The following is a 13,908-nucleotide window of genomic DNA, read 5'->3' as shown; positions in this document are numbered from 1 at the left end:
CTTCCTGTGACATTTGATTGAAGTAGCTTAATGGCTGTAAAGAATGCTGGTGGAGGAACTGACAGACAGGTGAACAGACTGTTGCCATAAACATCATTGTTCAATGCCATAAACATAATTTGCCACAAAAACTGTAGTAATAGTCAATCATTCTTATGACAATAAAATTGTCAACTTCTCAGCCTCACTCTTAATGAAAATTCAGTTTCCCACAATAAATTGGCCTTGAGTACAATTTAAGGAAAATTACATCCAGGTTATGTAAAGCTGCCTTACAAACCTGTTCAGATTGACCAGCAGAAGTACCAGCAGTGTCAGATATTAACCTTGCTTTTCACGTCTAGAAACAAGGAAGATGCTAATCAGATAAGATTTCTTTGTTAATATTTTTAATGTTAAATCACAAAAAACCTATGTTTGATTTTGTGACTGTTCAGCAACAGATGAAAAAATAATGAGATAAAGCATTTACAAAACTACATTTATTTCCTCTGGAACATAATATGACAGTATAAATTTGTCCACCATACTTTCATATTATTTCTGTGGCTCGTAGAGCTATCTGCTTTGAAGAACTGGGTGATTGTCCTTTTAGTAACACTTTCTTTTCACTTTAAGGATATATTCTTTCAAAGGATTGCATATACAATTGGAATATAATTTTTCAATTTGCAGTCCAGTCACCTTTAAAATAAAATCAATTGCAAGTGACATTGGATTTTTTTCAGGAAGTTTGCTCATACTTTTTCTCAAAGGAAAATATTTTTTGTTACTTTTGAAAATCTTGCCTACTTTAGTGAAATTAATTCCATTGAGAGCTATTCAAATATCCATGCTTACCAGTGTTTCTGACTATATTCTTTCTGCTCATACTTTAAGGAAATGAACTTGTTCAAAAATATGGCAAAATCAGATCTGCCTCCCTTACAGTGTTTGTGCACTTCATATTTCCAAGACAGCTCTGTTTTTATACCTTACAAAAATGTTAGCAGAAAACAGTACAAAATGAGCAGTGATGAGCATTAAGATTTCATAGTGAGGACTGCAGGCTGAGGTTCTCTTGCTGTTTGAGTTGGTATTGTTTTCTTCTTTGGGGCAATTTAATTCTAGACATTGAAAGTTTTGGTCCCTCTCTTAGTTGTTTCAAGAAAGTAACATTGCCATATAATAAAAAAAGTAAGAAATTGCAGATAAAGAGATAAAGGTAAGGCTTTTATGTAGTTTTATTTTCCCACAGAAACATTATTTAGTTCAGTCTGATACAAACATTTGATTCCTTTATGATTCTAGGCTCTCAAGGAAGTAAAGAAGCTGAATAAAAGAAAGAATGTAAAATAATTATTTCTTAATGTATTGTATTTTCATTGTTTCCTCATAATTGCATTCAAACACTGTGACTGTCTGCTCACAGGCAAAATCCACCTCCTGCTGCCACTTTGATAGACTGAGAATTATTAGTACTGATTTGAGCATGCAAAAAATATTTTGTTGGAAGTTTGACCAAGGCTTGAATTGAATACTTCTGACCCATGGTTCACAGTATATACAGAAAGGCCCTACAGTCTGTACAGTAAGGCCAGAAATGTGACCAGGCTTGTTCAATTGACTGCTGTTAGATAAGAAGACAATTCCTAGAATGCACGTTGGCTCTAATAATTTGGTCACATAAACTACCTGCTTAGTCTGTCTGTCTCTCTCACAGGGATGGGATATTGCTCCTTTTCAATTTTTTTTAAGAGAAAACAAGAGGCAAGCGAAATAGCAAAAAAAGGAAGTAATATTTTAATCACAGCACTGATATGCTCATTGAAAATAAGCTATTTCTTGCAACACTGTTCAAACAAATAAATATAACAGTTAAATTTTGAAAGAGTTTCTTGGATTACAGAGATATTCTGTTGTTACACTGCAGCAGCACACAAAAGGTAGAATGTGTATCACTGATAAAAGTCATGTGCTCTTGGTATTCTTCAAATATTGTTCCAGCATTTCAATTAATGTTTTGTTTCTACGTTAAGCTAGATAAGGAGGCCCCATTTTCTTTTCATAAGCTACAGTGTTTCATTGTGCCTTTCACTGATTGTCCTTTTTGATTAATTGCTTCTCTTTCCTTCTTTTCCATGAGCCCATTATTTAAATATCCTTAGTGCAGATGCACATAAATCACTGGGAGTCCTGGAGCAGGACAAGAACACTTACATTTGCAATTAGTTTCCACATCTAACTGCTGCTTTTAGTAGTGTCTGCAACAACTCATTACTCCAAATATAGCACCATTTGTGATCTCATGGCTGTGGATAGACGGTGGAGGGCACCGCACGAGAATACATAGGTATCATTGTATCTGTATTTTGTGTATGGGAAGGACAACAGTATGAAGAGATTCTGTTGAAGACAAGTGTTTCCTTATAGACTTTGCTCATGATGGCTACTGCACAGGGCATTTGACAATTTTATATTGTCTTCTTATAGGAGTGGATTCTGTCTGCTCTCAATGATTTACTCTTTGTACTCTTTGTACTCTTTGCCATTGTCCAAATAGATGCCTCAAAATTAATACAAAGCCATTTTTCAATTCTTAAATAAAGTAGTGGAAGACTATTAAGCACACGTAGGAGAATGGAGGTAAAAAACTTTAAAAAAATTTAAAGCTACATACAAATGAAGTTCATACAACGTTTGAAGCAAATTTTAGTGAAATTTGGTTGCACGGTCTTGGTGCCAACATTGGCCGTTTTATTTTGAAGCCCTGACAGCAGCATCTCTTAACATTCTGTCTCCCCCACTTCTGACATTAATTGCATCTCTTTGAAGCATCATCTCTGGAAAGCTTGACATAACCTTTTCTTAGACTGACAAGCCTCTAAGTTGTGATGTTGTCAGTGTTGTGGCTGGCAGATTTTACTCTTTGTTTTGCAGATTGTGAAGCGCCTTCATTGAACAGCTGCACAGAGCCAGATCCAAGCCAGGACTTTGTAGAAATGCATGAGTACATAAATCTCTGGGGCCACCGACTCAGTCAGCCAAACAGTCAGATCAATTATGTGCCACAGTCCTTGTAATGAGATTTTCAGCTACATATTAACCCTTGGTGGCCTATTCTTATTTATTTATATCTGAGTACTTAAAACAGCATCTTTACAGTTTTAAGTCTCTATTGTAAACTTAATGAAATTATTGACTAGATCTTGTTCATATGGAAAAATACATTTTAATATTTCTGCTCACTTTTATCTGGTTGTCAAGCTAAGAAAGTTCAGCTGCTGCCGATTTTTGATAGCTGGTTTTCATAAAATGCTTCTAGGCCATATGGACACAAAAAAATTTAAATAAATCTTTCTTCCATAGTTAGCCTTAGTCAGCTATGAAATATTCTATAAATCCAGTTGAAAAATGTCTGGTGGGCATTGAATTCAGGAAGGATATAAACCACTCACCTATAAGTGTCCCAGCATTAATTTTTTTCCCCTAAATCAGTGGGATTACAAAAGCATTAGGAAGATTCAAAATGTAAATGTAGAAGAGCATCAGAGCAGTAACAAAAGTATTTGCTCCCATAGGACTCTGAATGGTGCCATATAATGTAGTTTTATATTAGGTCTTTAACAAAAATGAGAAAAATTTCTAAATCAAATTTACATGAAAAAATTTGACAAAAGCAGACAGAGTAAAATAAAACTTTTGAGCTTTTGATTACATATCACAGCTCTTTTCATCTGAACCCTGACAAAAGTTGACCTATGCTCTTCAACACTAATTTCTAGCAGACTTGAGCAGTTTACTCTGAGCAATGCTTTAAATTTTAGCTTTCATATTTCAGATTCTGTACTGCTTTAGTGTGTGACTCTGAACTTCATATGAAGTGTTAGCAAGTTCTCTTCACAGGGCAGTTAGGCAAAACAATCCTTTTCCAGGCTGAGAACCAAGGACACCGTTGCAGCTTCAGGCCCAGAAAGGTACAAACAACAGCAAATTGGGGAAAGCAGTCTGGGAGCATGGGACTTCATAACCTGGAGTTGTAATTGCACAATTAACCCTAATATGGTAATGGACCAAAACTTATAAAAGTGTGAAAACTCATGACTGGTTGTCCAACTTGGGCAGAACCCCAGCCGGGCTCTTGTACTGCCCAAGGTGTATCCTTTGAAGGGCTTTTAATAAATACCTACTTTATTAATTTAACTCTGCCTAGCCTCTGTTCCAGGTCAGCCTCTTCAGCTGTCAGGGCCATGAGTGCATAGAAGGGAAGTTCAGAACTTTCTAGCCTGTAATGTACATATTTACTTAATTCAAATAGCTACATAGTATTTCTCATTTTAAATTTCAGGACTGTGCAATTCACTTCAGTTTCAGGAGAGATTTTGCACTGATTTGTATTTTATAAACTATGGGGTAGAGCAGAATAAAATTATTTTGAGAACGCACAAAGTAGATTAGTTTAGAAACACTGATTTAACATCTAAGTAGAAAATTAGAGATTTGCCGTAGCAAGCTTTCAAAATCTATGCTCATTTATCAAGAACTCTAACAATACCCACTTCTCAAGGACTATAATGATATTTGCATTTAGAATAAAGCCATGTTGAAGTTACCCAGGCTCAATTCCTGGGGTGTCTTAAGTCTGATTAAATGATGGGACAGAGGCAAAACTCTTAACAGTGATCAAAGTCAAGAGGTTGCAATGTTGTCTTGAAGTGATTTTTTGACAGGTTTCCAGTCCTGTAGGATCGTTGCATTGCAATTGTGTTCAGAATTCCTAAGGTGCAAAATTATATCCTGCGTGGTGCTGGAGACATTACCCCAGCATGACATCTTAGCAAGCTGCATTTCCACTATTTCTCTCTTGCCTGAGAATGGAAACTTCTCCGTGGCCAAGGTTAAACGAACTGAAGTACAGAATTGCAGACCCGTCTCCACTCCTCATCACTGGCATCCTTTGTTCCTTTCCTCTAAGTGGAATGCTTTACTCTTAGTCCTTATTTTCATGAAGAGTCATGTTGTTGGGTGCAATGAATATTTGAAGTTGGGATCAACCTAAGAAGGGCTCTGAAAGTTCTGTATGGTAATCACACATCAGCCAAACATGTCTCCTGAGTCAAAAGGGTATTGGATAACAACCCTAAATCTCCTATGAATGACGTGCAGGTACATCAAGAAACCATGCAGAAGCTATGGACAAATTTGATGTGTCTCAGTCTGGAGACACATTTAGGAGAAGACAATCTGAAATGAGTGTTTTCTCCAAAGAGGAGGGCTCCTGTAATGGCTTTTGCCAATGAGAAATGAATACCAGTGGGTGATAGTGAAACAAAAAAGCAAACTCTTTATTAACAAAAAGCAAGCAAGCAAACAAATGAACAAAAAAACCCCAAAGGGTGCCCCCAAGGCACAGAAAAGGATTGAATAAATGCATGACGCTGAAATTTCAAAACCTTAACCCGAGTCCCGACCAGACCGTGTGGCGGGGAGGCAAAGATGTGGCTGCCCTCCTCGTCTCAGGGAAGGGGAGGAACAGGGGTTTCCACAGCCACTTGGGGAGACTAGGTGGGAACCTTTCTGGCATTAGTCTCTTCATTGCAGCAGGCAAAGCAGGTGGGTTTAAGTGTCCTTTCTCATGTTGGTTCAGCTTCTCTGGGTCCAGGGTTCGCAGCAGACCCCGAAAAAACCCACAAAAACCAAACCAAAGCCAAAAACAGTTGAAGGAACAAAACAAAACAATAAAAGCCCTCAAAACAACACCAAAAATTCCATGGAAAAAAGCTTCTAAGAGGATTTTTCGTACGGCATGCAGGCAAAGGGGAAAAGAACCCCAAACCTTCTTGCTTCAAGCTGGCAAAAAACTAATCCAACAAAAGGACCAGTGTAGCATTCCAGTCCACTCTGCCCACAGCACACCAAAAGTGAAGGTTTGAACCAAACCCAGCAGGAACTCAAGGCTCCCAGCCCTACTCCTGGGGCCATCTTAAAGCTACAGCAGCCATATCTGGGCATAAAGCAGATGACTGGGGGGAAAAGTATTATCATAAAATCACCTCAAGACATGATGTCTATATTTTCCTGCTCCTCTTATGGGATAATGGCTTTGCATTTCATGTCAATGTCTTTCTTTGTGGATTTTAACAGTACAGTCTCTTCCAAAACTATCTGTATTTTGGCTCTGATTAATATCTTAATTCTACACCTCTTCAGTGTTGCTGAGGTCATATAGCATTATATGTTAAGATAATAAGATAAGCATATAGCATTATCAGTTAAGATTTAACCTGGTATTCCTATTCCAGAGATGCATCATCTAAATATACAGAAAACCACATACAATATACATGTAAATATACATAAAACACTGCAGACTGCCAAAAACTTGCCATATAATTGGGTGATGTTATGAAGCCTAAAACTTGCTGTATAATTGGGTGATGTTATGAAGCATAGTAGCTTGGAGACAAACTAAAGGTTATAAACACATATGCCTCTGTGCAAGATAACTGAAGAGGCAGAGAAATCTGCCTCTTCTGTCAATTGTTTTGATATCAGTTAATTCCTACAGCTGCCATTCAAGACAAAATGTTTCCTGCAAATGGTACTAAGTCAAGGGCTTTTTTGTTTCTTTTTAACCTGCTGTTTATCTATAGAGGTGGTAATTTGTTTTAGTCCTCCTTTACATTAGCTAAAATGGAATTTGTCCAGCTCTGTGAACTGTAAGTGAATGCTCTTGCCATCGTACTTTCTCAGTCATATAGAAAGCGCTGAAGAGGCAAAAACAATTCTGAAAATACCATAAGCTGCTTCTTGTGAATGCTCTTTACTCTTTTGCCATATTGTTTGTCATAGCTATTGCAACAGCTATACCTTCTGAATAATTGTGATAATCCCCTCAAGGAGGCTGCATAGGGTGAATATGTAGAAAATTTATAATGGTCGATTTAGTTTACGAGTCCTTGTTCTCTGGTTCTGTATAGCTTCTCTTCTGCCCTCTTAGACTTCATAACATGAATGGATAATGAGTGATTTCGTCATATTCAGTCTCTGTTTTATTTGGTGGCCCAGTATCCTTCCCAGTTACGAAAATTGAAGTGCAAGAAGAGCTTCCTTTGTTCAACTCAAGATACAGGCATGCCATTCACATCAGGCCCAGTACTGGCAACAGCCTGCTTCAAGACCCTTCAGGTTTTAATATTTATCTACCAGGGAGGCAAGAGAGATTCTGATTTCATAACCATAAATAGACCAGTTATTAGACACCCCTTACCACTTCTAGCTTCTGCCAAGATTAGATAGATAACCAGACTATTGGGTGCCTGCAGTTCTCATATTAGGGATACTGCTTTAATTCTCTTATATGATTATGTTCATCTCTACTTCATTTTAAATATTATCTTCTTTACTCCACTGACTACTGTGAGTCACAGCGTTTTAATACAGCCATACTTCAGGGTAAAATGAAAGTCAGATTTCAGACAGACCATTTCAAACCATGCACAAATTACAAATTTCCCTTACCTTCCCCGCGCATCTACCTCAGCCCCAGCATTTATAAATATTCTATAAATATGTTTGTGGGTTCTTTTCTTCCTATCAGGCCTCATACATTATTACATTTATTATTACATTTCTGTGTAAGTGAAAGCTTTACTTGTCATCACTAAACCTCAAATTTTGGGCACATATCATACCATATCATTGTTTGAGGTATGAGGATACACAAACGTCCTCCTTAATGAAAAGTAAAATTTTCAGGGCAGTTCTACAGCAGGTATCAGAGAAATTTAAAAAGCGGACTGTTGATGTGACGGATCAGAGGTACTACACCTGGAATAGAGTGCTATGCAGGAATGGGCTTAAGAGTATTTGAAAGCAAATCATTTTCTATGCAAGATCAGTTCTTCTTGCAGCTGTCCTGGGGATTGTTGGAATACAAAATATTGCCACTGGAGTGTCTGGAGACCTGATTTTCATAGGTCTTCAGATAAATGTCAATGCCAGCACAGAGGAGTTCTGGGTCTGTGCTTACAAACCCCTTCCTGTGACAGAGGAAATGTGTTGTTAGAAAATGCTTTGTTCCTTCTCATCCTGTTTTAAGTGTCAGCAGACCAACTCCGAGTCTAATGTGTTTGAAAAACATATTTATTGAACACTTTTACATTATTCTTCCATTGAACTGGTAATCCTCAAAGGCTAGCTGTATTTAGCTAGAGAACCACACAACTTTGTTAAGTTCTCTCCATCATGGCCTGCCACACTTCAGCTATTTCATTTCCAAATTCCTTCTTCAGAAATTACCAGCAGCTGACCTGCAGAGACTAGGTTTGTAGAGTATCTAACTGACTACACAGGCTAAAAATAACACTGCTTTTCCCATGTGCTATTAATAATTTAATCACAGAAAAGACAAGTGTTCTACTTTGTACTACTGGAATTTCACAGTAATACAACACTAAAGAATTCTGAAAACATAATTTCTGCGGTTGTATAAAATCAAGGTTTTTATCCAGTTTTGTAAAAACGTGTAGCAGATTTTCCTCAAGTATAAAACTTACCTGAACTTTTCTTTATTTTCAGTTTCAGTGATGTTTCACCTTTATTCTAATGAGTAGTACTACAGTATATGGTCTCTAATCCTAGATGACACTGACAGTTAAACTTGGTAATGCCAGGGAAGAAAAAATATAAGTGCAATAATAAGGTACTTGAATGATGCAAGCTTCAAAATATTTCCAGTCCTCATAATTTTGCTAAAGCTTAGATTTAGGAAATACTGAACAAAACTGCAGCGTTTGATTGTAAAAGTCTTCCTGCAATAGTTTAAGCTTTATTTGTATTGAGTACAGTAACAGTGCCACCAAGTGACAATTTAGAGCAATCATGCTTCTTAGTTACCGTAAATACTTCAAACAGAAACACTGAGAATGAGGGCTAGAAAGCTGACTTCTGACCAAAGGTTGTGTGGTAAAACAGAGATAAGAAAAGCTGTAAAATAATATAAATTATTCTTTGGAAGAATCTGTGAAGTCTATGAATTAATGTAAGTTCATTGGTTCTCTTTCTCCCCCATCTGTAATTTTTAAGTATAATTCTGCATCTGCTCCCTCCTTTAATCCACTAAAAGACAGAAATCTATGAAAAATCAGGATTTCGCAATTTATGACACTGCCATGAAACTAGTTCCACCTATTCATACTGAACAAAAATTGTCAAAATACTCAGTGTTTAACTAACCATGCCATAAAATCACAATATTTGATTGGATTTTATTTGCTAATTTTAGTGTCATAGAAATGTGTTCACAACTTTATTCCTCTGGTGTATATAAACTGTCTTCTTGCCAGCCAGTATTTATACAGAGCCTGTGGGCACCCATATTTTTCACTGCCCACTTTGCAATTTAGTGTAACATACATGAGTTTGTAGAGATCTGTGATGTTCCTTGCAAACCTTACTGCGGAAAGTTAAGCAAATCATCCCCATAAACCTGCTCTCTAGTATCATGTCTACTGTAGGAGAGGATCCTTGTGCTTGAATATAATTACTTTTTATCAAGTGTTATACATTCATAAAATTCATCTCAATGTGGACAGGTTTCCCTCTGTATATATTCAGAAAGTCTACGACAAATTCTCTTTTCTCTCCTTTGGAACAAGAATTTTATAATATGTTTTTGATACATTAATATTATGGGGCTGATGCAGTTCTGTGTATGTGGTTCTGTGAGACAAGATTTTGTTGACATTGTGCTCAACTCATAAATTGGTGATTGGATACAAATTAGCATCTTGTACATTTTGATTTTGCTCCACTGTGTGCTCCTGTGTTTCTGTAATCAGTAATTGCCATGTCTGTGATTCACTTGGCCTTTTCCAGCAGCCAGGAAAGCAGGAGGGTGGTATTTAGCACAAAGGTTCCTGCAGCAGCTTCAGATTCAGCCATCAAAGGTTTTGGGTTGCTCTATTTGGGACAAATGTTTTGCAATTCATAAAACATTGTGAGTTGCCCCCATTCTCAAGATAAATGACTCTGGAGTGCAGCACAGCCAGGGAGCAAGGGTGAAGGTCGGCTCCAGTTTTGAGCAGGGCGCTGAATGCAGCCGTGTAGTGCTGCTGTGCCTTTGCTATTTTGCCATGAATCAGGGGAGAAGGAGATTGACTTACAGCCAAGAACACAATTTCATTTACTTCCAAGACTTGCGTACAAAGGGAATGAAAGCCACTTTGTGAGCTAAATTCAGAGCTGCTCTAATGGCTCCATTATCCAGATTAGCTCATGACCTGGGGGAAAAGGATGTGTTAAATATAAAAATAAATCCAAACTTGCTGTGCATTTGAAATACATGTTTGTTTTGCTGATCTAGTGCTGGTGCTGGAATAGATGGGAGGAAAAACCTCCAGAAAGCTCTGTGCAGCTCCAGCTTTTTTCTACAAATTGTATTTTATAATAATGACATTCCTCTTTATCATTAATTCCGCAGATACATTAAATCACAAGATAAATTGCAGCAGCTAATACAGTACATAGTGAAAAAGATGGAACAAAAGCAATAAAAACTATAATGAACATTTCACTTGACATGCCCCTTGGGTATTTTGAGAAGTAAAAAAGATGTTTTGTAGGTTGTCACAATGACAGCAGAATGAACAGCACATTTATTGCTTTTAATTAAGTGTAGTACGGTTCACTTATATTAATAAATGACAACTAAAAATAAATTACCAAGAGCATTTTCCAGGACTGGCTACAGAGCACAAGATGTTGCTGTTGCTTTATAACAGGTATAAAGCCAGGTTGATTTCATTTACTGCAGAGCTGCCCTTTGTACAGCTCAATCTCATAAAACATAAACTGGAGCTGTGAAAGGCAGATTGCCTAACTATTCCAGTGGCTTTTTGTATTTCTGGAACAGTTTCTAGTAACAACAAAATCCAGTACCTTGGCTGATACTGAACGTTCAGAAAGAAAGAATCCCCCATCCTGTGCTGCCTTTCCTGCAGCACTAGCAATTGCACAGCTGCCCAGAGATTCAGATCAACTCACGGATCAGACCAAAAAATAACTTCACCAAGTAATTCTGCATTAGGTGATTTTGTGCTATACTTTAAATTACATAATTAAGAATATGATTCTAATTATTAGAATAAAATGCGTACAAAATATGTGAAACACAGGTGTGGTCTCTGATTGCTTCATTAACACACTGTAAACCTCTCTTTACTTCCTTCTCTTCACAATTTAGATGTAAAATAAACCCACATTATTTAAGTCTTGAAATTCCAAAAGATCAAGTGTTAACATTTTCCAAAAATAAATAAAGAGTGAATTCTAATACACTTTCATGTCTTTGTTTTTGTTTTGTTTACAATGTTGTTTGTTAATTTTAATTCCAAGTTTTATTTTGGAATAAAATTTAACATTACTTTTTAGACATCCTTGTTCAGTTGGAAGGATATTTTAAGCAGTAAACTATGTCCATATGAAGCCTTACTTGAAAAAAATGACATGGGATTTCATGATCGTGCTCAATACTCCTACAGAATTTATCCCTTTCTCCCTGAGATAAAGGTGGCAGTGCTAAATGGCTGCAGAGAAAACTGATATAATTTCAGAAACATAGGAAGTTTGTAGGAGAAAAGAAAAACACACATTCCCATATCTGCTCATCAAGATGTTTCACCAAACCATTGATAAAGAAGAAAAATAAATCATGGGTTGGGTTGACAGTATTTTTCATGTGGTAATATGTAAGTACATTAATAGGAGAAAGAAAATTTTTCCCAGTAATGTGTTTATGATCTACAGCATAGAATCTTTACACTCCAAAACACACTTTACATTTCTCACATAAATATCTCCTTTGGAGAATATTTAATAGGCCATTTGGTACTATGTCCTACCAGTTGTTTACTGACATCCAGATGGATTCAACTATGTCTTTTGCCTAGAAAAATCAGATAGCAAATAACAGATTAATCCACTGCATCAGTTCTTTCAGTACCTAAGATTTCATTTTCTTCCAGTAACCTCTTCTGTCCTTCACCATTATTCTTATCTTCCACTCATCTTTTAATAAGTTACCCTTGAAAATTTTACTTGAAAATTCCTGCTGTGCTGGAATAAAAGGCCAGGTTGTTACCCAAATAATATTTTTCTCATTCTTAAGATAAATTTTTAGTTTTCTTATAATTATAACATTTCAATAGTCCAGTCTTAATATGCCAACCAACCAGATATTTTATTAAAAAGCTGAACTACCAGTCCTCCAGTTTCACATGGGTGATTCTTATTAAGAGTATCAAAATCAATTTTGTAGAAAAACTTAATGTTAAGGAAAGCTATGCAATATTCCATAAAATATATAATTTGTGTGTAGATTTTTAAGTCTCTCCACTTCCATTGCCCATGGAAAATTATATATATTCCTATGCATGGTGATGATGTTCCTGTTTGGTTCACATAACTGCCTTAATAGAGATTTTGCTAAGATAATTGAAAGAAGCTTCTTCATCTCTGCACAAGAAAGTCTTTCATCCATAATACAGCTGCTTTCCAGTATGACTAGTCACATGCAAGAGGCTAAAAGTCAAAGTGTAAAACTACTTTTTAGATGACCAGTATTTGTGGAAATGTATCAGTCAGGTTTCATTTAAATATAGGTATCATTTTGCATGTCCAAGAAGCAACATATATAGGATAACACATATAATACTCCTTATTTGTCTACATTTTGTGAATTTCTGCTTCCACAGGATGGAGTTTCAGCATGGGCTCTGCCTACCAGTTCCACAGCTGGCGAGTATTTGTGATTGTCTGTGCACTGCCTTGTGTCTCCTCTGTGGTTGCCCTCACCTTTATGCCGGAAAGCCCACGGTTCCTGCTGGAGGTATAACTTCCCAAACGGTTTCTAGATTCCAGTGAAAATTATTTCTGTTTTATATCATGACTTCTACCAAACAGGCATTTAGATCATTCAGGGACTATAGGTAGTAACTCAATTTGCACGTATGTTGCACTTTAATGTTTTGTTCTAATATTTAGGTTGGAAAACATGATGAAGCTTGGATGATACTCAAGCAAATTCATGACACAAACATGCGTGCTCGTGGTCAGCCCGAGAAAGTCTTCACTGTGAGTATTGCTTTTAAAGCTAATCACCTATCACATCAGCAAGCCTCCTGACTGGTGAGATCTGGATGGCTTAAGCAATCAATATTAATTCCTTAAATGGCTAAGCCAATTTTTGGCACTCTAAATACCTAAATAAAAAGTATTGTGAATTCCTACTGAAATTGTTATGTAAACAATGTCTGCTAAGAAATCAGCCTTCGGCCAGGATATTCATGGGTGTATGAAGCCACAGCATGATAATTTTATCTGGTGAACCAAGCTAGTTAATAGATTCTACCTGTGTTTTATTCCTTAAGTTTTGACCCTTAGTAATAACAGTAGGCACATAGTCCAAATTAGATAGCTGTTGTGTCTTTAGGATTTGGAATTTTTTCCCATTCTTATCAAGTAAATAAATTATTTTAAAAACTACATCTTCGTTTCTATGAACTAGTGATTTCAAACATTTAATATTCTCAAAATGTCTGGGAGGCTCAAATTCATTTTGTTGAGGCTTAATTATAAAACCCTGTTTAAAGTATTGATGGGTTGTTTCTATTGGAGGAGAAATTGCCAATTCAAAAATGGAATTTTTTATGGCATCTTTGTTATTTATGAAGACTGTACAAAACAATCTTGTCTTCAAGATACAGGGAAGTATCAAACAGCACTTTCTTGCTTTGAAATCCAGTTGGCATCTCCAGTTTGTGCAGTTCTGCAGCAGCATGTGCACTCTGCTCCTCAGAGCCATGTGTGGGATGTTTTTCCTCTTCCAGAAGCTTTCTTCTTATTTTAACGCACATGTAACTCAATTAA

General features: G+C 36.6%; 1 protein-coding gene across 1 annotated transcript in view; it reads left to right on the top strand.

The window, feature by feature from the left end:
- Positions 1-13,908, top strand: part of SV2C (synaptic vesicle glycoprotein 2C) — a gene marked incomplete at both ends in the record, with an annotated part of 75,151 nt that overhangs the window by 40,398 nt on the left and 20,845 nt on the right. Inside the window, 2 exons of the mRNA XM_084224963.1 lie at positions 12,735-12,868; positions 13,024-13,113. Of these exons, the coding sequence (XP_084081089.1) occupies positions 12,735-12,868; positions 13,024-13,113 (224 nt within the window). The remainder of the gene's footprint in view (positions 1-12,734; positions 12,869-13,023; positions 13,114-13,908) is intronic.

Source organism: Fringilla coelebs, assembly GCF_963513975.1.
Source record: "Fringilla coelebs genome assembly, chromosome: Z".
Lineage (NCBI taxonomy): Eukaryota > Metazoa > Chordata > Aves > Passeriformes > Fringillidae > Fringilla > Fringilla coelebs.
The sequence above is the reverse complement of the archived record's forward strand: the minus strand, read 5'-3'. Positions and strand labels throughout refer to the sequence as shown.